Genomic DNA, 22178 nt, shown 5'->3' with positions numbered 1-22178 from the left:
ACCTTTGTGCTTTGTGTGAACAACTAAGGTGTGTTGCTTATGAAATCCATGAAGTGCTACAGAGAAAATTACATTTTATTTACGTAATTAACACATTTTGAACTCTTAAAGAAATATAACAAAAGGAAAGACACCCAGCTGAACTAAAATGATCCATGTAGCAAACAAAAACTGTTGTCAGCCGCCACCCTTATATCGCCTTTGGGCTGTTGGAGCCTTGACCTGACTCTTAAAAAATAATTGGAAAAAAGCACTATGCTGCTGAAAAATGAAAAATAGATATTTGCAAAATTCTGCCTAAATATGTATTTTACCTGGTTAACGCGTGCGGCGGGGCGTGGTTTGCAGCGCCGCTGCAGGGGAGGCGGACGCACCTGAGCGACACCCGTAATCACGCCTCGCCGCCTTTACGTCTGCGCTATCTGTGCTGTTGTGTTGTTGGTGGTCTATGTCGGGCTGTGAGCTGAAAAGCTACAGCCGGCTGTATGCGTACAGCAACCGTGTGTGAAAAGTGCTCAATAAAGAGGTGCTCAAAAGCGTGTTCATGGAAACATCGTCGGGTCTGCCGTGATATGTTTACAATGGGACTTCTGCTCCTGAACCTCTGTGCACAGAGTCCGCAAATCGGGGATATACGAAGTCAGTTTACTCACGGTGTTTGTCTTTATCATAGTTCACGGTGGAGAACAGCTGCTGACATAATGTGGATCCGAAGATCCGTAGGGTTGAAAGTCTCGATAAATGCACGGCGTTTCGGCGGCTTCCGCGAGTGTGACTCTTATTTTGAGCGATGAAAAAAATAATAGAATATAATTTTATTTTTATATTTCAAAATCACAACAATCTTCCAATTTAGAACTACGAGTTAAAAAGAACTAACATAAATAAAATACACTTCAGCTAAATACTTCTAATTTATTTTCCCAAACCACGCGGAGCCGCAGTATAAGGACTAAAGAGCCGCATGCGGCTCCGGAGCCGCGGGTTGCCGACCCCTGAACTAGTCCCTCACTTCAATATTGCCATAGACACTGTTAAAAAACGGTCATCTTATATGGATCATTTCTACAGAGATGTTTTTGTTATTAGTTTATCTGGATTCTTCTCATTGGGAATTTGGCCAGGAAAGATTGGTGATTCCAAGGAAACTCCTCCCAAATGGTTTGCTGACCATGTTATCACTATTACCACTGTGTTTGATTAGCCCCAGAAAATTAAGCTTTAAATTAGGCTAGGCATTTCTCTCAATTGTAACATGCTAACAATGAGAAGTCACTGTTTTGCTGGATTTTAAACTTTAGTAAATCCCATGTTCACATGTGAAATTATAAAATAATCAACATTCTTGGCTTTGTCTAATAGAGGTCATAATGTCTTGAATCATTGGGATATATTATCCATTATAATGGGTTTAAAATTCAGTCATGCTGGTAAGGTCTGTAATCGACAGTTTAAAGACCAGTACATAGAATCTATTTGTGGAACTGGACAATAGAATTTATAACTTTCCATGCTCAGAGGGAGACGTGCAAGGAAATCATATTCTGTTATTTCTTTCCTTTTGACCCATGTATTTATTGTATTAGTCATATTTTAGTGTTTGTAGTAATTATGCATTAAATTGCACTCATTTTGCATTGTTCATAAGACAACCGTGCTGAAAAGTATTCAATGCAGCATGTTCAGTTTCAAATTAACAAATGATTTCAATGTGCTGAAACTCCAAGCAAATACTGAATCTCTACATACGCATCAGTATCTGTAATACTGCATGGTGGTTCAAAGTTTCAGGCACACTGGCACATATTGATTTAAAGGGATGCCAGATTCATCCGTTGAAATGTCAATGGTGAGGCACGTGGCAGGGGTGAGTGTTGCTGGTGTCTGTGTTGTTGCTGCTACACAGCGAGCATTATGATGAAGCATGCCCGTGGCATTTTAATGTGGGTTGTGCCACTTTTAGCACAGGAAAGTCTAATATTACACTTTTGTTTATTCTCAGATATCAACCCAGGAAATAAAGAGTCAAAATTTCCCTGTGTGATTATGTAAATGTGAAGCTATTAAATATCCTATCGTAAAGACGATAGGATATTTAAATTCAAAAAGTAAAACTCTTAATGGATAGGATGTGAGCTTGACATGCCAGCTTTGACCATGAGCTGGTCCCTCACTCACTTATTGCCACACACACTGTTCTTTATTTGCAAGTCACTCGTACTTTTAAGTTGTAATATTTTAACATAAAGAGGTGTGAGTCTGTTACAATGTAGAGTAGTAAATGGTCTTTTAACTGTAGGGATAAAATTAACACTGATATATCATTTTAATAGAAATGCTGATGCTTTATTTAGATTGGTTAAAAGTTTCAAGGCTTTGTGATAAGAGTAGGATTCTAACTGGTACTGCTAGAGGGTATAGACTAAAGCATCAAATGAATATTTTATTCACTGGAAATTCCACTGCTCTTATAAAAAACTGTACTGTAAGTGTCACAAAACAAGGCAATCAAATTTTGTCATCACCAGAGTCCAGTAGTAGAACTTCCATAAGTTTATTTCAGGCATTTTGTTTCATTATTGATGAACCTTCCATTTGTGACATCCTCCCCTCTGAAAATATTGAGAGCCAGCAATCAATATATTAAAAAGTTATGTAATTAACAAACATCATTAAACTGGAAAACATTGTTATGAAAATGTGGAATAATCACAGAACGTGCATGGTTTGTATAAAAGTGCTGAAATGGAAAAATTACTTGAAATAAATAGATCTTTTGAAAATTAAAAACACTTTGTTTTGAAAATGTGTTGGGTTATCTCACAGTATCATCATTGTTTTTATTTGTATTTATCCATAAGATTATGTGCTATAACTTCTTTTCCTTTGTGTGTGTTGGTTTTTTTCATATGCTCAATGCTTTCTCAAATGTCCTCCTGGATAAAGGAGATGTACACTTGATCTAATTAATCTGATCCATATTTGTTGATGAGCTTACAACACTGTTTCTTACAGAATATTCCCTTTCCCTGTAACAAAACACCATCAAATTTTAAAGAAGTGAATATAAAATGCTTGACCCAGTTACACCCACCTATTTTATGTCTGGTTTCTAAAAGAAAAAGGCTTGTCAGGGGGAAAAAACACTAATTGCAAAGATATGTGAAAAATATTTTGGGTTTTGATATTTTTTGGGAATGTATTGTGTGCGATCATAATATCACCTACACTTGCCTTTGAGTCAACATTAAAATTTTGTTGTACATTTTGGAATAATTAATCCCTAATTTTAAAAAAGGAGTGATATAAAACTGCTGTAAGACTGAAAAACGTCATATTGTAGAATTATGTTGCCAATATTCTTTCACTCCTGTTCACCACATGCACTTTGTGCAGTCATGAAGAAACTTCATGCAGTGATTCTGTGCCTTGTTTTGACTGTAAATTTAACAAGATTTTGGTTTGATTGAAGGTTTTACTTCAGTGAAGTCAAAGGTATCATTTGCTGGTCTGAATTTCAGAAATCCAAACGTCAGGGTACAACATTTGTAGAATGTGTAGTAATCTTTTTTAAAAATATTTTCAGAAAAAGTCATGTAGCGCATGTAATGCCAGTTCAAATGTAAATTTAAGACAGAGACTACAGTGGCAGCATATGTTACTATGGTAAAATGATATCATTGTACCTGTGTCAATGAAATGAAATGCTGCTTTAAATTATTTTACGTAATGTTATACTTTGAAAGATAAATTTGTCAGAATTTCCAGGAAACTGAAGACAGTGTTTATTTGGCACACAGCACTGGGTATATGGGAAGAGTTTTTTGACATTCATTAAAATTTCAGATGCCTCCAGTTTGCAGTGATCTGATATCTGATAGCAGACTAATAGCGTTACCTATTTTATCCAGCCAGTTTACAGAATGAATGAATCTTGGATTGTGAACTTGTTGTTTTAAGAAAACAAAGCTAACAAAAAATAAACAGTTGAACACACTCGTAACACTTATCTACCTGCATGCTTCAGCAAACCTCTTCATGAGTAAAGACCATAGGACAGACAAGTAGACAGCTTCTGTGGCATTGTTTGTAACTTTTTATAGTATTTGTACATTTTACATTTTCATTTACCTGCAACACGACTGTTCGAAACAGATTTAGTATTTTTCATTTCCTTTTTAATCTTTGAATATTCAAATGACCAGTGTTTTGTTTTGTTTTGTTTTTGTAACTATTGTGCAATGCCATGCCTTGGTTATTTGATATGAGAAAAACATACATTTTGCTTGGGCATTCGTTGTTGAAAAATAAAATAAAAAGCATGGAAATTCCATAGTGGTGTGTGTGTGTTTGTGTGTATTTTGTTTAAATAGTTGTTGAAAAAAGTTTTTGGGGGGGTTGTTTGTTTTGTTTTGCTAATAAATATTTCATTTTAATACAATATAAAGTATAATTCCACATGAAATCACTGCACTGCACTACACACACACACACACACATACGTCTGCTGTTGCTATCCTCGTGGGGACATCCCATTGACATAATGCTTTCATTAGCCACTTACCTTTACCCAAACCACCAAAGATGAATGCCTAACCCTAACTCTTACCCTAAACCTAACCATAACCCAATTGTAACCCTGACCACATATCGAGTATAAAAAATGCCTTCAACCCAGTGGGGACCTGGATTTTGGTCTCCACGAGGGCTGTTGGTCCCCACCAGTATAGTAAATTTCAGATTTTGGTCCCCACCAAGGTAGGAAGAACCAGAACACACACACAGATTCTAATTAATTCTTTGACTTAGAAAAGGTACTTAAGCTTATAAAGTACATGTTACAGAAACAAACAGATCCTCTTAAGCACAATGCTCCATGATTAATAATGGGGTGGGGCTTTTTTGTTTTTTCCTGAAAAATTATAAAAAAATTTGGCCAACACACTGAAAGATGTCCATGTTAAAAAAAAAAAAAATCCTTTTCTATTAATGTGAACATGTAGACATTGTAAGGTGCTTTGGCACTGAGTCTGCTGCCTCATCATGGCTGAGTGGTTTGGGCCACATGTGACTTGAGTGGATCAATGTTGATGGCTGGATCATTGATACAGTTTCTCCCTTGTTTGTGACCTAGCTGGGTTGTGGACAACAGCTCTTACAGCCATGGCATTAGCCTTGTCTCTTCACTTCTTCATGATTGAGGAGATATCCAGAAACATACTCTGGAAAAGACAAAAAGACAACTCTGACTTTTAATGTACTGTCACGTTTTCATCACATTTAGAAAAAGCAAAAAGATGAATGACTCATTATATTATTATTATTATACAACTTATTTTATTTGTGTCAGGGCTACTATACAGCTTTGGACCAACCAATTTAGTTAGACATGGGATCTTAAGGTTAATGCAGTGTTATCTATTAAAGCGTGTGTGCTTAACATATATGTTTAATTTCTAATCTATTCTAATTACTCTTAATTTCAGAACAATTAAACATTGGCAAATCATCCATGAAATTTGTCTTATAAAATAAAAATACAATATGTACCAAGTGTGAAAGTAATATTTCATTAGGACTGACACATTTTCCATTTTGAGCTCTTCAATTAAAATTATAGTCAAATAATTATTTGCTGACTCTGTAACTCTGATGTGTCCTTTAATTTCTAACAAGAGGTCAAACAAATGTGAGGCCATTTAATGTCTTTATCTCTAATAATTTAGGGGAATTGGAATTCTAATCATTATTTCCACAGAACCCTGAATAGATAGTATTGGGCCTTAGCTAGATTCACAAGTAGAGTATCTACAATTACACACATTACAGTTATGTGTGTATATAATTATAGTACTGTACAGTCTAATTTAGCCTCTGAACATCAAAAGGTGAGGTCAACTTTCTGGACAGTTGTGTTCTGTTATTTAGGGACATGAGACTGCTGTTTACTTGCCATTGACATTCTTCGGCCTCCGGCTGGTGGCATCATCGGCATGTCTCCCTGCAAGGACCCCAGTTCATCTGACTCTTCTGATGTATGTAAGGAGGGACTTGTGGAGCCAGTCATGGATGACAAGCTCTCAGATGGTGGCCTGATCATAAAGCTAGTCTTCCTAGTGTTGGGGATCAGGAACTCGCTCCCCACTGACTCCCTTCTTTCATTTTCATTAAGATTTGTGATAGCTCTGGGCCTGACGTTGCTACTGGCCAGCAGAGCTTCCAAATGGCTGGGGTGAGGATGGTCTTCCTCATGAGTGTCCTTGTGGCTTGTTTCATTAGCATCTGCAGTGGACATGACAGGGATCCAGGCTTGATTGAGGTCCAGGTTTGTGGGGACTGCAGATCCCTCACTGGTTTGGGGAGCTTGGATTGCACAGCTCAGGGCAGATGTGGGTGGATTCCTTGCTTGGGGATAGATATAGATGGTTTGACTGTGCCCCACATGAGCCAAGCTGTTGTGTCTTGGTGTGTCCTGGTTGGCTTTGAGCCCACTGTTGTAATGACTCGGTTTCAGGTCCGCCCCTGGAATCACTTTGAAGGTTTGAGTCAAAGGCCCATCGTGAGGTGATACATTGCTTGTTACACAGAGATGTGGTAAGGATGACTTCCTCTTGGACCTGTAAATCAAACTGTCATCTTCTGTGTACCTCTCTGCATACAACACCTGTTTGATTTTCCTGATACCTAAGTGGGATATTTCTAGAATGTTTAGGAAAAGTGAGACACCAGCGATAGCAATCATGAAGACCATAAATATCGTCTTCTCTGTGGGCCTAGAGATGTAACAGTCTACGCTGTTGGGGCAAGGCAGTCTCTTACACTTATAGAGAGGCTCCAGCTGGACACCATATAGTATATACTGGCCCAGGATGAAGCAGATCTCCACCACGGAGCGTGTAAGGATATGGATGATGTATGTTCTCAATAGAGAGCCTCTCAGAGGTGCCTTCTTCACCTTCTTCTGCTCTTCCAATCTCCTCAGCTCTCTTTCCACCCGCTTTTGTTCATCCAACGCCAACTCAGCCTCATCAAGCTCCTCCTTTAGCTGGGCCCGTCGCCGGTGACGTTCCTTCTCCAATGAACGAATGCAGTAAAGAGCATGGCCCATGTAGACAAGTGAAGGTGCAGACACAAAAATCACTTGTAAGACCCAGAAGCGAATTAGTGAAATGGGGAAAGCACGATCGTAGCAGACTGCCTTACAGCCTGGTTGGTCAGTATTGCAGACGAACTCTGATTGCTCATCATCCCATACATCCTCAGCAGCTGCTCCCAGAATAAGCATGCGAAAGATGAAGAGTATAGTAAGCCAGATCTTTCCCACAATGGTGGAATGTATATGGACCTCTTCTAGGATGCTGCCCAGCAGGTTCCAGTCACCCATGGTCAGCTTCTCACCATGTCACTGTCACATACTCAAACTGTGGAGATAGAGCATTCAAATACAACCCATTATCACACAAAACACAAGGTTCAATACATTTTAATATCCATCCATCCTCCACCGCACATCCTTTAGCAAATTGGAGTTTCCAGTAAACCTATCCCCACTAACTACGTCTTTGGACTATGGGAGGAAGTTGGAGTACCCGATGCATACTCCACACAGAAAGACCCCAGCCTGATGGCAGAATTGAACTTAGGACCTTCATGCTGTAAGGAAACAGGGCTAACCACCATGCCACTGTGCTGCCAGATTTAATATCAACTTTTAAATATTGTTCATTGTATCAACAGATTCTACTATTTATGACAATTCTATCTATAGATACCGGTGCAATTATTGAATTTTCTGAAAATCATTAAAATAGCGCCAAAAACACAAAAAACACAAGAAGACAGAATGGTTGCAAACAAACAATGACCTGCACAGATTTTGGCCTGCAGAGCATGCACATCAATGCCCTTATATACAGGAAAACGCACAACCAAGATTCCAGCCTATGAACCCAACTAATCCCCATTTGTGTATAAATTCGGCAATAAACTAAAATAAAACAGCAACAAAACTGCATCAAATGTGTGGTGAAGAGCCAAGAGAAGATACAGTGGGATTTTTTGCTGTTTTACAACACAGCAGCTTTATAGTTATGTAAATAAGCATAAGAAAATAAGGAATGTGAGGAGACCTATGACCAGCTTGCGCAGTTTTCCTCTGGGTGTTCCAGCTTCCCACTACAATCCAAATACATGTATGTTAGATCAAATGGGATTCTAAATTGAGCATGAATGAAAGGTAGACAAAAGTTGCATAGAATAAAGCCCCATATGAATATATGGTTCATGTTGCATGTTGCACTTTAAATGGTTGGTAAGACGTGAAAAGTTCTATATAAATGCCGGTCCATTTCCACTAACATTATCATTACTCTCATAGAGATTCGTACAAGAGTCTAGGGCTCAGAAACATTTGTTTGAAAGCAAGATGACTTTGCGCCAATGATTTTATTGTGATTCTTCTTTAAACCACACCTGGTCTGCTTCAGGGCAAACAGTGTTATTCTTTACAAAGTCATGAATTCAGCTGGAAAAATTTCCTGTTGTTTTACAATAACCACAACAAAATACAATATTTTAAATACATACAATGAGTGAAAAAATGTTTTCCATTCAATCCAATAATAGGTTTTCTAATTTATGTTATGTTATCCCTGTTCGTATAATTATGTTGCCTGAGAAAGTCGAATAGGTGACATTTTAATGTAAATCACAGTATAAGGAATAAAGGTCTTACAAAACACACAATACATATATTAAACATAAACATTTACTAAAATCTCTTTCTTTATTTTCCATACGGGAAGACTATTTTGGTCATTTGAGAAAACTAGTTTAAACGAGTCATTCAGGGCCTCATTGGAGAGGATGACATAACAGATATTTTCGTTTCAATGCATCAACCATTTCAGAAGCACTTACATGTCACTGGTATGGCTTCCCTCTTGGCCTCTTGATGCACTTCATTGTGTTTATTTTTATCCTGGGAACCAAATGGGTCTGTACGGCTACCCCATTGAGCTATCTAGAGGTCTTTTTGTGCCCATCCAAAAATCCAGTCCACATCCCAGAACTCTCCTCTCTCTTTGGTTCTATATGGCTCTGTGTTTTCTGGCTCCTTGTTTGTTGTGAGTGCTTTCCTGTGTTACATGCAGAGTTCACAGGATGTAAGCATTGATTGCCTCTCGACGGGACATTGCCCCCACCCTACTCCTTTCTCCCACGCCAACAGTTCCAACTCCAAATTATGCATTCGATATAATTCTTCCCTGTGGAGCGAGTTTAGGTTTATGTCTATGGCTGGTCTTTCGCACAGGGCCTGCTTCTGGTACACTCAATATAAAGATAACTGAGCCAGCATGGACATCTTAACATCAAATTTCAAAGTTCACTCATCTAATGTAGAGACTGTGGTTTTATGGCTTATGTCCTACCTGCCTCAGTGTCAACAACTTATACCTTAGGAGTTGTCTTATGCGTGTGATTAGATCCATTACAAACCCTGCTGTGTAAATTAAATCCAACAAAGTGCATACAGGTTTATTGTAAACACATGAAGGTAACGAAAGAATATTCATGACTTTGGCCAAAAACACACTGACACTCATATTTTGACAGTGTATATTCTATTCCTTAGAACAGGGCTCTCCAACTCCAGGTCTTGAGGGCCAGTGTCCTGCAGGTTTTAGATCTCACCCTGGGTCTACACACCTGAATCAAATGATTAGTTCACTACCAGCCTCTGGAGAACTGCAAGAGATGTTGAGGAGGTCATTTAGCCACTTGAATCAGCTGTGTTGGATCAAGGATACATCTAAAAACTGCAGGACACCGGCCCTCGAGGCCTGGAGTTGGGGACCCCTGCTTTAGAAGAATACTTTAACATTTAGATTTAGATGATATTTTATCTATTGACCCAGATTTCCCACAGATCCAGTCAGTGAGCACATGTTTTTGCATTCATGTCACAATGATATTAAAATACTGATCTCACACTGTCAATGCAGTGTGAGATAGGACTAGTATGTCGTGTTACACATAGTGATTATGAAAAACACAATTACATAGACAATATAAAAACGGGGATGCCCAGCTTCGGTGTCTGAAGTGAAGCCACTGGAGAGGTGCTTTATAAAACTGAATACTTTCAATGTCCAACAAGGGCTAAGTTATGTTCTTATTTGATTTATTATCTTGTGACTGAAAGGTCTCTGCAAAATGGACAGGCACAGTGTCTTTGCAGTCAGATCTCCTGACTTGAGCTGCTGCAGAAACATTCTCGTATATTGCAGATTTGTTTCATGTTGTGAGGACTTCTTTAGTCAGTTATGTGTACATTTGAAACGTTGTAGTAAACAAAAATTCTGCAGCTTTTTAAAAATTCCACAGCAAAAAATGAAATTGATACATGAAAAAGATTTACACTAATATGAAGTCACACTACACCATTAACATAATGTTTCTTTCCCTGACAATTAACTTTTAACTGTCTCTCAGACATGTTTGTGCTTACAGATTCCCTCCCATACAACACAGATTGCAGTAATAGTGCATATTACTAGCTTGATTTTAGAGCCCTACTGCTTGCCTGCATAAAATGACCAGCTTTGCCTGTAGGGCCTTTAATTAGGTTTCCATCACTTTCTGACAGAGTCAATGAAGCATTGATTTGATTTTCCCTTCAGAAGCTACTGCTGTGGCCACTGAGGCCAAATGCTAGATGTCACACCAGGATCATTGTGTTACACAACAAATGCAAGCTTTATGAGGAACTCCACCCAACTGCCTGACTAACATCTGAGCTGCAAGGGTTGGAATTTGTCAGCAAGCAATGACACTTTGTGTAAAAACACCCGCATTTAGGGACATATACTATGACATGAGTAAAACGTACACAGTGTGCCTTTCTGTTTTTGCGATTCACTATCAGCAGTCAGGAAAAGTGGTCACATGAAGCTAGTTATTCAATTCAATTCAATTCAATTCAATTCAATTTTATTTCTAAAGCACCAACTCACAACAGTTGTTGGGTAAAGACCCTACAATAACACAGAGAAAACAGATAATCCCAACAGTCAGATGACCCCTATGAGCAGGTCTTTGGTGACAGTGGGAAGGAAGAACTCCATTTTAACAGGAAGATACCTCCACCAGAACCAGGCTTAGGGAGTTGTGGTCATCTGTCATCATTTTTTGATATACACTTTGAAGAATATATCCTGGTCAAAAACAACTACAAGGTTCCTCACAGTGTTACTGGAGGCCAAGGTAATGCCATCCAGATTAAGCATCTTGTTAGATACCATATTAAGATTTTTAAGGATGATCTCAATTTAGAAGCAGAAAATTAGAGGTCATCTGAGTGTTTCTGACTTTAACACATTCAGCGTAAATACTTGATGGATAAATAAAGTTTGGTGTCATCTCCATAGCAGCGAAAATGTATACTGTGGCTTCTAGTGACACTGCCTAAGGGAAGCATGTATAATGCAAACAGAATTGGCCCTAGCACGAAACCCTGTGGAGCTCCAAAATTAACCTCAGGGTGTGAAGATGTCTCTCCATTTACATGAACAAATTGGAGTCTGTTAGATAGACAGATAGATTAAAACCAATACAGCACAGTACCTTTAATACCTACAGTCTGCTCTAATCACTGTAATAAAATAGTCAAAAGTATCAAACGCCAAAAAGTCCACTGTCAGAGGCCATAAGAAGATCATTTGTAACCTTCACTAAAGCTGCTTCTGTGCTGTAACTGGCTTTGAAACCTGACTAGAACTCCCGTGTTACGTAGCCTATCAATAGAGATAGAATGATCATATTTTAGATTGAAACATTAATTAATGGCAGGACTTCTTTGAGCAGTCTTATAGGAATTGGGTCTAAAAGACACATTGATGGTTTGGAGGAAGTAATTACTGAAGTTAACTCAGAAAGATCATTTGCAGAAAACGACTAAATTATATCAGCTATATTGCAAATAATGTTATATCTGTGAGATGGTTGGGACTATTTTTTCTCTAATGCTAAAATTTTTTTTGTGAAATTAAAAAAAAATAATAAATAGAATATAAACTATAAATAAATAAATTCATTAAGTTATTTCTAGTTAAGGTTAAAGGAATCCTTGGCTCAACAGAGCTATGAGAGCCTGGCTACAGTGCCAAAGAAAAACTTGTTCTTATTTCTTTCCTATAGTATTTCTTTCCTATAGAGCTATAGTATCCATGTCACGGGTTGCTTAGAGGATCCACTCGCAGGACTCCTGGGTAGCGTTCAAACAGAGATTGTTTATTACAGATCTTCACCAAGTGTATGTACAGACAGTGCGGGGTTAGTGCTATATACAAGACGTGAGGGGCAGGGGTCCAGGGCTCCAGGGAAAATGGGGAAATCACACACGCGCTCAAAACAGCCTTTCTCCTCTCCACTAGCGACCTGTCACTCCTTACACACTCCACACGGGGAAACACGGGAACGGGTCCAGGGAATCTAGGAACAAAGGAACACGTTAAGTCTCTGAGACAGAGGCATGGGAAACTTGAGCTGGGTGTGTACTGACAGAAGCCTTCACAACAATCCAGCATTGAACAGCTGATCTCCTCCTTCTGATATACCAGCTGGTCTGATGAGGCCCAGGTGTGCACAATCCGGGAAGGCGTGGACCGAGGGCGTGAACCCGCCATGAGTTCTGCCCCGGCAAAACAGGGGAGAGAAGGGGAGAGAAGGGGAGAGAGAGAGGAAAAAGAGGAGAGAAGGGGGGCTAGGAGTGGAGAGATGCTGATCAGCGCCTTGCCGATCCCGCAGGTTGTGACAGCACCCCCCCCACCCCAACGGGAGCCTCCCGGCGACCCCCAGGCTTCTCAGGGTGAGCCTCATGGAACCGCCGAACCATGCCCAGGTCCAGCAGAGCCGCCCGCGGGATCCAGGAACGCTCCTCGATGCCATAGCCCTCCCAGTCCACAAGATACTGCAGGCCACGACCCCGGCGCCTGACGTCCATAATCCGAGTCACGGAGAAGGCCGGATGGCCAGCGATGACCCGGGCGGGCAGAGGGGGTCCAGAAGGAGGGCACAGAGGACTGGAACAGTGGGGTTTGAGTTGTGAAACATGAAACACATTGTGGATACGCATGGTCCTGGGGAGCTTGAGACGCACAGAAACGGGGTTAACAACGGAGTCCACTTCGAACGGTCCTATGAAGGGGGGAGAGCTTTTGCGATTCTGTTCTGAGAGGTACGTACCGGGTCGAGAGCCAAACCTTCTGTCCAGGTGAGTAGGCCGGAGCCGGAGTCCTGTGGCGGTCTGCCTGCCGTTTGTTCCGGTCTGCCGTGCGAAGAAGGGCAGCTCTAGTGGCCCGCCATGTGCGCCGACACCGCCGCAGGTGCTGCTGAACAGAGGGCACAAAGTGCTCACCTTCAATAGCAGGGAACAGGGGAGGTTGGTACCCCAGGGAGGCCTCGAACGGAGAGACGCCCGTGGCTGACGAGGTAAGGCTATTGTGAGCGTACTCCACCCACGTCAGTTGCTCGCTCCAGGTGGTCTGATTAGTGGATGTCAAGCAACGGTTGGCCCGTTCTGCTTGACCGTTGGTCTGTGGATGAAAACCTGACGAGAGACTGACCTGGGCCGCCAAGGAGGTGCAGAACTCCTTCCAAACACGCGAGGTGAACTGTGGACCCCGGTCCGAGACCACTTCAGCGGGGATCCCGTGGAGGCGAAACACATGAGTTGACAGAAGCCGGGCGGTCTCCAGGGCAGTGGGGAGCTTGGGGAGAGCAACAAAGTGGGCAGCTTTAGAAACACGGTCGACAATGGTGAGGATGACTGTGTTACCTGATGACGGCGGAAGACCAGTGACAAAGTCAACCGCAATGTGGGACCAGGGGCGGCTCGGCGTAGGTAAGGGATGAAGTAGGCCGGCAGCGGGCTGGTTGACAGGTTTATTTTGGGCACAGGTTGGGCAGGCGGCGATGAATTCTTGGACGTCCTTGGCCAGAGTAGGCCACCAGGCGAACCGCTTGATGAAGGTGACGGTGCGATGAATGCCCGGATGACAGGTGAGATTTCCCCCGTAGGCCCATTGAAGCACCCGTGAGCGAACAGATGTGGGAACAAAAAGCGATCCCGGGGGGCCAGTCCCTGGATCCGGTTCTGCCCGCTGGGCCTCCCGTATGGCGGACTCGATCTCCCACGACAGGGCTCCGATAACGCATGTGGGAGGGAGAATGGGAGCCTCACGGGTGGGATCCTCTGAGGAGGTGAATTGGCGGGACAGGGCATCGGGTTTCACATTCCGAGAACCGGGCCTGTAGGTGATGGTGAAGCAGAATCTGGTAAAAAACAGAGCCCACCTGGCTTGTCGGGCGTTTAGTCGTTTAGCCGACCGGATGTATTCGAGGTTCTTGTGGTCAGTCCATACTACAAAGGGTTCTGTTGCGCCTTCTAGCCAGTGGTGCCACTCCTCCAGGGCGAGTTTAATTGCCAGCAGCTCCCTGTCCCCGATGTCGTAGTTCTGCTCTGCGGGAGAGAGACAACGGGAGAAGTAAGCACAAGGGTGGAGCTTACCCTCTAGTTGCTGGGAGAGAACGGCTCCGACCCCTACATCCGAGGCGTCCACTTCTACAATAAACTGCCGCTTGAGATCCGGTTGTCGGAGGATGGGAGCCGACGCGAAGCGTTTCTTTAGCCGAGAGAAAGCCTCCTGAGCTTGATCATCCCAGCAGAAAGGTACCTTAGGGGAAGTTAAACGGGTTAGTGGCAGAGCAATTTTGCTGTAGTCACGGATGAATCTCCGATAAAAGTTGGCAAAACCGAGGAACCGTTGAAGCTGCTTATGGTTAGGCGGAGTGGGCCAGTCCAAGACTGCTTGTACCTTAGCTGGATCGGTTCTTAGATCGCCCTGTTCGATGATGTAGCCCAAAAACGACACAGTACTCACATGAAACTCGCACTTCTCCCCTTTAACAAACAGGCGATTCTCCAGGAGACGTTGCAGGACCAGTCTGACGTGGCGTACATGATCAGAGAGAGAGAGGGGGAGAAGATGAGGATGTCGTCAAGGTACACAAACACAAAACGATTGATGAAATCTCAGAGAACATCATTGACTAGACCCTGAAACACAGCGGGAGCATTAGTTAGTCCAAACGGCATGACCAAGTATTCAAAATGGCCCAGGTGCGTGTTGAAGGCTGTTTTCCACTCGTCTCCCTGTCTTATCCTGACTAAGTGGTAAGCATTTCGCAGATCGAGCTTAGTGAAAATGGTCGCCCCCTGCAGGAGTTCAAAGGCGGAGGATAAAAGTGGCAGAGGGTATTTATTCTTAATGGTAATGTTATTGAGGCCCCGGAAATCAATACATGGCCGAAGGCTTTTATCCTTCTTAGTAACAAAAAAGAACCCGGCAGCCACGGGGGATGAAGAGGGGCGAATCAGTCCATTAGCCACGGATTCATTAATGTACTTCTCCATGCATTCACGTTCAGGTTGAGAGAGGCTGTATAAGCGACTAGTGGGAAGAGGTGCACCTGGGAGCAAATCAATACTGCAATCGTACGGGCGGTGAGAAGGAAGAGAGCGCACTTGGTCCTTACAAAATACTTGCTTGAGATCATGATACTCTGATGGGATGGCTGAAAGGTCAGGGGACTTGTGAGGTTGAGGGTTAGATGCTTTTATGGGAGTAGCTGCTTTTAAACAGGTCATGTGACACTCCTCCCCCCACCCCAGAACCCTCTCCTCCTTCCAGTCGAGTACGGGGTTATGCTGGCGTAACCATGGAAATCCTAGCACTAGGGGTGTGAGAGGGGCTTTAAAGACATAAAACTGTAACATTTCAGTGTGATTCCCAGACAGAGTTAGGGACACGGGTTCTGTGATGTGAGTTATGTCGGGGAGACGCTGACCATTTAACGCGGTGACCTGCAATGAGTGGGGCAATGCTTGTGTGTAAATCTTGAGTTTGAGAGCCAGGGAAGCATCCATGAAGTTCTGCTCCGCCCCGGAGTCAATCAGCGCCTGAAGGGAGTGAGAGGCAGAGTGGACAGTCACTTTAGCAGCTAGCATGAAGCGTGGAGGAGAATGTGAAGAGGAGACCTCGCCACCCGTATCCTCCTCTCTACCGGCGGGCGAGACCTTTTGGCCGTGCTGGACAGACCTTGGCGAGATGGCCCTTGCGGCCGCAGTAAAAGCACTCACCGGACCTCCATCTGCGTGCTCTTTCCTCCGGGGAAATTTGGGAGCGTCCGATCTGCATAGGTTGCCCATGCTCGTCGCCGCGGTCCACTTCCCGATCGCTGCTTCCGCTTCCGCCGGAAGCTGTCTCTGCTCGCCCCACGGGCCTCTGGGAACTGTAGTTGCTGGCGCGGCGACGCGCCCTCAAATGTTCATCTACCTTAACACATAAGGTGATTACTTCTGACATGGTCTTGGGCAGCTCCCTCATTAATAGTTCGCCCTTGAGTTCATCACAAACATTGTTTAATAGGGTACTTATCAGCGCAGGCTGCCCCCATCCGGTCTCCTCAGCCAGTGTCCAAAACTCCACAGAGAAGTCCGCCATACACTGTCTTCCTTGTTTTAAATTCAGCAAACGGTGGCCCGCTGCCTCTGCTCCGGTGCCCCTTTCAAACACACTTTTAAACTTAGAGAGAAAATCAGCATAAGTAATCTCCGGGTTGGCTTGAGCCCAGTTTAAGGCTTGACCGCGGAGTAACTGAACAAAAAAGGCTATCTTAGCTCCATCACTTTCATATGTTCGCCGCAGCTGCCTAAACTGCAACGTAATCTGTGTTAGAAACCCAGCACACTTGTGGAACTCACCAGCGAATGGCTCCGGTGACGGTAGAGCTCGTTCCGGGGGCTCCGTGGTGGTGTGGAGAGTTCTGGGGCTGGCGGCTGTGCGGGAGCAGACGGGGGGGGCATAGCGGGACCTGGCAGAGGTATGTGCTGAGCGAGAGCCTGAGTGAGCGCGAGCAACTGATGGTTAATATGTTATAGCATCTGCTCATGTCGCTCCAACACGGCTTCTGGAGGTGGGGCGGGTTGCTGAGCTGAGTCCGCTGGATCCATAGTATGGCTGGATTGTTACTGTCACGGGTTGCTTAGAAGATCCACTCGCAGGACTCCTGGGTAGCGTTCAAACAGAGATTGTTTATTACAGATCTTCACCAAGTGTATGTACAGACAGTGCGGGGTTAGTGCTATATACAAGACGTGAGGGGCAGGGGTCCAGGGCTCCAGGGAAAACGGGGAAATCACACACGCGCTCAAAACAGCCTCTCTCCTCTTCGCTAGCGACCTGTCACTCCTTCCACACTCCACACGGGGAAACACGGGAACAGGTCCGGGGAATCTAAGATAAGATAAGATAAGATAAGATAACCTTTATTAGTCCCACACGTGGGAAATTTGTTTTGTCACAGCAGGAAGTGGACAGTGCAAAAGTTGTGAAGGAAAAATTAGAATAAAATAAGATAAGAATAAATACAGTACACAACTGTACAGAATAGAATAAAATAAAATACTATATACAGCAGAATAAAATAGAATAAAATATACAATAAGATAAAAATAGAATACAAATGCTATATACAACTGAGTAAAAATACAACGATGCCAGAAAGGATTATTGCACATTAGTATTATTGCACATGTGTGGATGTGTGTGTTAGATCAGTCAAGGTCTTTATCGTGGAGTCTGACAGCAGTGGGGAGGAAAGACCTGCGAAATCTCTCCATCCCACACCGTGGGTGCCGCAGTCTCCCACTGAAGGAGCTGCTCAGGAACAAAGGAACACGTTAAGTCTCTGAGACAGAGGCACGGGAAACTTGAGCTGGGTGTGTACTGACAGAAGCCTTCACAACAATCCAGCGTTGAACAGCTGATCTCCTCCTTCTGATATACCAGCTGGTCTGATGAGGCCCAGGTGTGCACAATCCAGGAAGGCGTGGACCGAGGGCGTGAACCCGCCATGAGTTCCGCCCCGGCAAAACAGGGGAGAGAAGGGGAGAGAGAGAGGAAAAAGAGGAGAGAAGGGGGGCTAGGAGTGGAGAGATGCTGATCAGCGCCTTGCCGATCCCGCAGGTCGTGACAATCCAGTTAGTATAGTATCCTGTCATTTCTTTTAGTTCATGAAGTTCCTTCAATCTAGGACAATAGCTCAAACTAAATGACACCTGACACATCCATGCTGAAGCAGGAAGTGGCTCTAACTGTAAGAGCTGACCTCAGTTTCCACAATCTGTGATCATGTTATTGGTTGGGTGTTTTTTAAAGTTCAGCTGTAGTTACAGCTATAGTTTGTCCAGTTACTGTAGCTAAAGCTTAGAAATGACCCAAAGCTTTAGAAATAGAAATAAATAAAATAAATCTTCTAGGAAGACAGATATCACCTCCAAAGCACATTCTGAAGTATAAATGCTAAAATGATCACTTCAGACCAATCTGATTGCTTTCTGGCCTGATCTGATCCCATCTATTAGGGCACTCACCTCCACTGTGTGCAGATTGTTTCTCTCCTGGCTGAATGTTGGCTCAGCGGGACAATTAATGAAAAACTCCAGGGTGGTGGATTGTGTCACTGCACAGCATCAGGCACTCATCAGCTCATCAGTCTGTCTTGGGTTGTCTGACAAAGCTAGTTTAAATGTGCTTTAGGCAAAAAATGTAGAAAATGTAAACAAACCAAGACGTGGCTAGATTTGAAAAAAGACTGCATCCTAGGGTAGTCACCTAAAGACCTATGACCGGCTCAAATCTCACTTCACAACATGGATTTCTACATTCTCAAAACATTGCCCAAAAGGCATGCAGGAGTCTTAGTCTCATTTGACACTATTTGGCCCCTTCTTGATGGCTTAGTTTTTTTTGCACATTTGTAACACCTATGATCAGATCATCTGCTGGAGCCACGCGCCCAGTTTGGGGGTCACTGCCCCGAGTGCTTAGATTATTCTTTTCTTAGTTAATTCTTTCTTTAATATGATAAATTAGCTTGGGAGAGTTATATAATGATGTATTAGTAAATATAGATTATAAGGAGTTATAAGATGATCCGATCTCCACATGCGAGGTAGCTGGAACAAGTGGGGATTGATTAGGGCTGGTGTAAGGACCAAGAGGACGTCAGTAGTAGCATGTCCTCTTTCACTACATCAATGAATCTTTAATATAATCTTTCTCTTTTCCTCCATGTTAAACATCCTTTGTCCAATATATTCATTATCCCTCCTCTGCAGTTATCCAAACCATCTCAGTCTTGCTTGTCTAAGTTTGTCCCAAAAAAACACACAACCTGAATTCTTCCTCTTCAATAATCCTATCTAACCTTGTCCATCCTAGTCGAAAATCCAGTGAAAATCTGGATATAATGAGATGGAGACAGATGATCTGAAAAGCACAATAACTCACTGCTGCAAGAAATGGGTAGGTGTCACGGTTTGGCTGGCAGACCGTGGGGATGTGGGGAAAGGAGGACCCAGTCGCGGTACTCTGCAATGCAAACAGTGCTCTTTATTTACAGTGAAAACTGTACACACAATAATACATCCCGTGTGCTCCCGTGACTCCCGTGTCGTGTCTTCTATAAAAGTCCGTGCTCCGTGTTCTCCACTCTCGGGTGTCCACACACCCCGTGCTTGCTGCCCTCCAGTGTTCCACGCTCCTCCTGAGAGGAAATAACAGAGGCAGCCGTCAAGACACTTAATTCCAGTAGGCATACACTCACAGACTTAACTAAGCTGAAGACTAACGTGGAGTCTCATGGAATGATCCCGCGTCGGTGGGAGCTCCATCGGTCTCTTAAATAGCTCCCCCGACGTGCCTGATCAGCAGCAGGTGTGTGGGGCTTCAGGCGTGGCCAATCCTCTAGCAGGACCACACCCATCAGGCCTGCAGGAGCTTGACATACACACACACACACACACACACACATACACACACCCTGCCTACACACACAATAAGTGGAACACCGAACAGAAGCATAGAATAACAACTACATATACATAACAATATAGTTCATTACTGCTCGGGGACCCTGGGTCGCTTCGACCCAGGACCCTGACAGTAGGTTTATTTTGAAATCAAGTTACTATTGCTTATACAGTGTAATACCTTTAGATTGTTCTTCAGGATAAATCAGAGAGTCGAGTCTCTCTGATTTATTGCTGTATGTTTCAAAGGAGCCACATTGTCAAGGGTAGTATGCAGTGAGGATGTAACAGTTTTAACAACTGACCTTTGGGAGTACACTTTAAGTAAGTATGTCAGGGTCTAAGCAAAGGGAAAAAAGGCAAGAAAGGAATTATTTTTCTGTTCAAAACAGTTTTTGTTCTGTTGCCCATGTCTATTTCTCTCTCTCTCCTTCAGGGATGTCAGGCATGACTCTTTGGGCCTTACATAATTGTGTAAAATTGCAGAAAAAGTTTCAGTAGCTCATTGACCAGACTGGCTTGTAATTAGCAGTGAAAGCTGCTTATTAATTAGAAAACAGAACGTTATTGTAAATTTACAACAATTTATTTATTTTTACCAAATAAATGTATGTCCTCCTTTACCTTTTTCATAACAATGCAGTGGGACTGGAGTGGATAGGAGTCTTTACTGGGGCAATTCTAGCCCCCAAGCCTCATGTTTGAATTCAATTCAATTCAATTCAATTTTATTTATATAGCGCCAAATCACAACAAAAGTCGCCTCAAGGCGCTTTATATTGTACCCCTGCTCTGGTTCATGTAAAAAAAGAAGACAAATGTAACACATATAGTGCTTTGAAAAAGTGTTGGTGTCTCTTTCTTCCCTCTCCCCTCATCTACAGCCACAGATCCAGTGATATAATTACAAAATCGATCATTAACCTGCAACCTGTGGCTTATGACCACAATTGCCAGCGCCCTACAATTAGCGTTCAGGATTGAGAAACCGTTCTTGTAGAGAACTGGTTCCCAACAAAACAATTCCTTGGAATTGTTAGTCTGCCTCTGTATCAATCTCGCTTATCGATTCTTGCACTCTTGCTGTGATCAGCTGATTTCAGTTCGCATGAAATCAGCTGTTTACAGCATGGATGGGGACATTACTTTTATTTGTAAAAAAAAGAAAAAAAAAGTGTACAAAAAGATGAGAGCAGGATGATAAAGTGGAGCCTGCTCTAGGAAAGAAACAACTGCATTATGCTGGTAATACAACTTCGGCTCTTCGCAAGCACCTGTACTTAGCATGCGAACGCTAGGCTAGCCAAGAACATAATAATGATAAAGCTGAATAAATGCTGGTCCTAGCCCAGCACTGTGATAAAGTGAGACGCCATTTGCGGTGAAGCCAGTCGCTGCTTAACTTCAACAGGTAACAAACTGATGAGCAGTCAGGCTGCAGCCTCTGTGTCTACCTGTTCATGTTTCTACAGTAAAATCACTTTAAAGTGTCTTTGTGCTGGTTTTCATCTTTGCTTTGTGTTCTTGACTTTGTGTTCATACCTAAATACTAAGAGAAAGACGTGTGACCAACTGTCGGCCATCCAGTTTTGAGATCCCCTCCCAGCCGCCTTAACGCCCAATCACATCCTGGGCCATTTGACCTCAGTAAATCACATGACAGGTTGGGGCTAGGTTTCACAATGAATTCACCTTGGCTCGTGTGATTAGGTAGAGGATCAATAGCGGGTCCATGACCCTCTTGGGGACACTCCCATAGAGCTTAAATTCTGGGATTCTCCACCAAATTTTCTTAGAAATGAAGAAGCTTCAGGGAAACCACAGCAACAACCTAGATTAGTATAAATAACTGTAAATAATAAATATTGAATGTTACTGAGCAGCACACAAGACCGACAACACACGATATGCTTTGATAGTGTCTGTCTGTGAACCAGTTACAGGCAGTCAACTTAAGGTTTCTTTTCACAATTTATTGCCAAAACTTGAACTATTTACAACTACAAAGAAACACAACTATTCATCCTGGCCTCTAACACCGTGTGCACACCTGTGTGCATGAGCGCGCTCGTATTTAAAGGTTTCTCAATGTAACTGTCTAATAGCAGGTGTGGGGAGCCATCGCCCTGCCCTCCAGTACATGAAGCAGGCATGGAGGAGATCCAGGCCCCAGACATCTAGAGGCCCCCTAGAGCATGAGAGCCCAAGGAGGATCACCAAGGAGGGGTAGCCGCGCCACCCT

The 22178-nt window shown here is 43.1% G+C and overlaps 1 protein-coding gene and 1 long non-coding RNA gene across 2 annotated transcripts; both read right to left on the bottom strand.

Moving 5' to 3' along the window:
* Nucleotides 1–4399: 4399 nt before the first annotated feature.
* Nucleotides 4400–9102, bottom strand: LOC100710823 (gap junction alpha-10 protein). The gene is made up of 3 exons (XM_003460139.4): nucleotides 8920–9102; nucleotides 5954–7421; nucleotides 4400–5222 (listed from the first exon to the last, which is right to left on the bottom strand). The coding sequence occupies exons 2-3, from the start codon at nucleotides 7382–7384 to the stop codon at nucleotides 5184–5186; spliced, it is 1470 nt and encodes a 489-aa protein (XP_003460187.2). The 5' UTR covers nucleotides 7385–7421; nucleotides 8920–9102; the 3' UTR covers nucleotides 4400–5183.
* An 8033-nt stretch (nucleotides 9103–17135) lies between these two features.
* Nucleotides 17136–18092, bottom strand: LOC112843136 (uncharacterized). Its single transcript, XR_003215279.1, has 2 exons — nucleotides 17855–18092; nucleotides 17136–17357 (listed from the first exon to the last, which is right to left on the bottom strand). It is a non-coding gene; the product is annotated as an uncharacterized LOC112843136 (long non-coding RNA).
* Between the last annotated feature and the right edge of the window lie 4086 nt (nucleotides 18093–22178).

The sequence above is a fragment of the Oreochromis niloticus genome, linkage group LG19 (genome assembly GCF_001858045.2).
Source record: "Oreochromis niloticus isolate F11D_XX linkage group LG19, O_niloticus_UMD_NMBU, whole genome shotgun sequence".
Classification (NCBI taxonomy): domain Eukaryota; kingdom Metazoa; phylum Chordata; class Actinopteri; order Cichliformes; family Cichlidae; genus Oreochromis; species Oreochromis niloticus.
The sequence above is the reverse complement of the archived record's forward strand: the minus strand, read 5'-3'. Positions and strand labels throughout refer to the sequence as shown.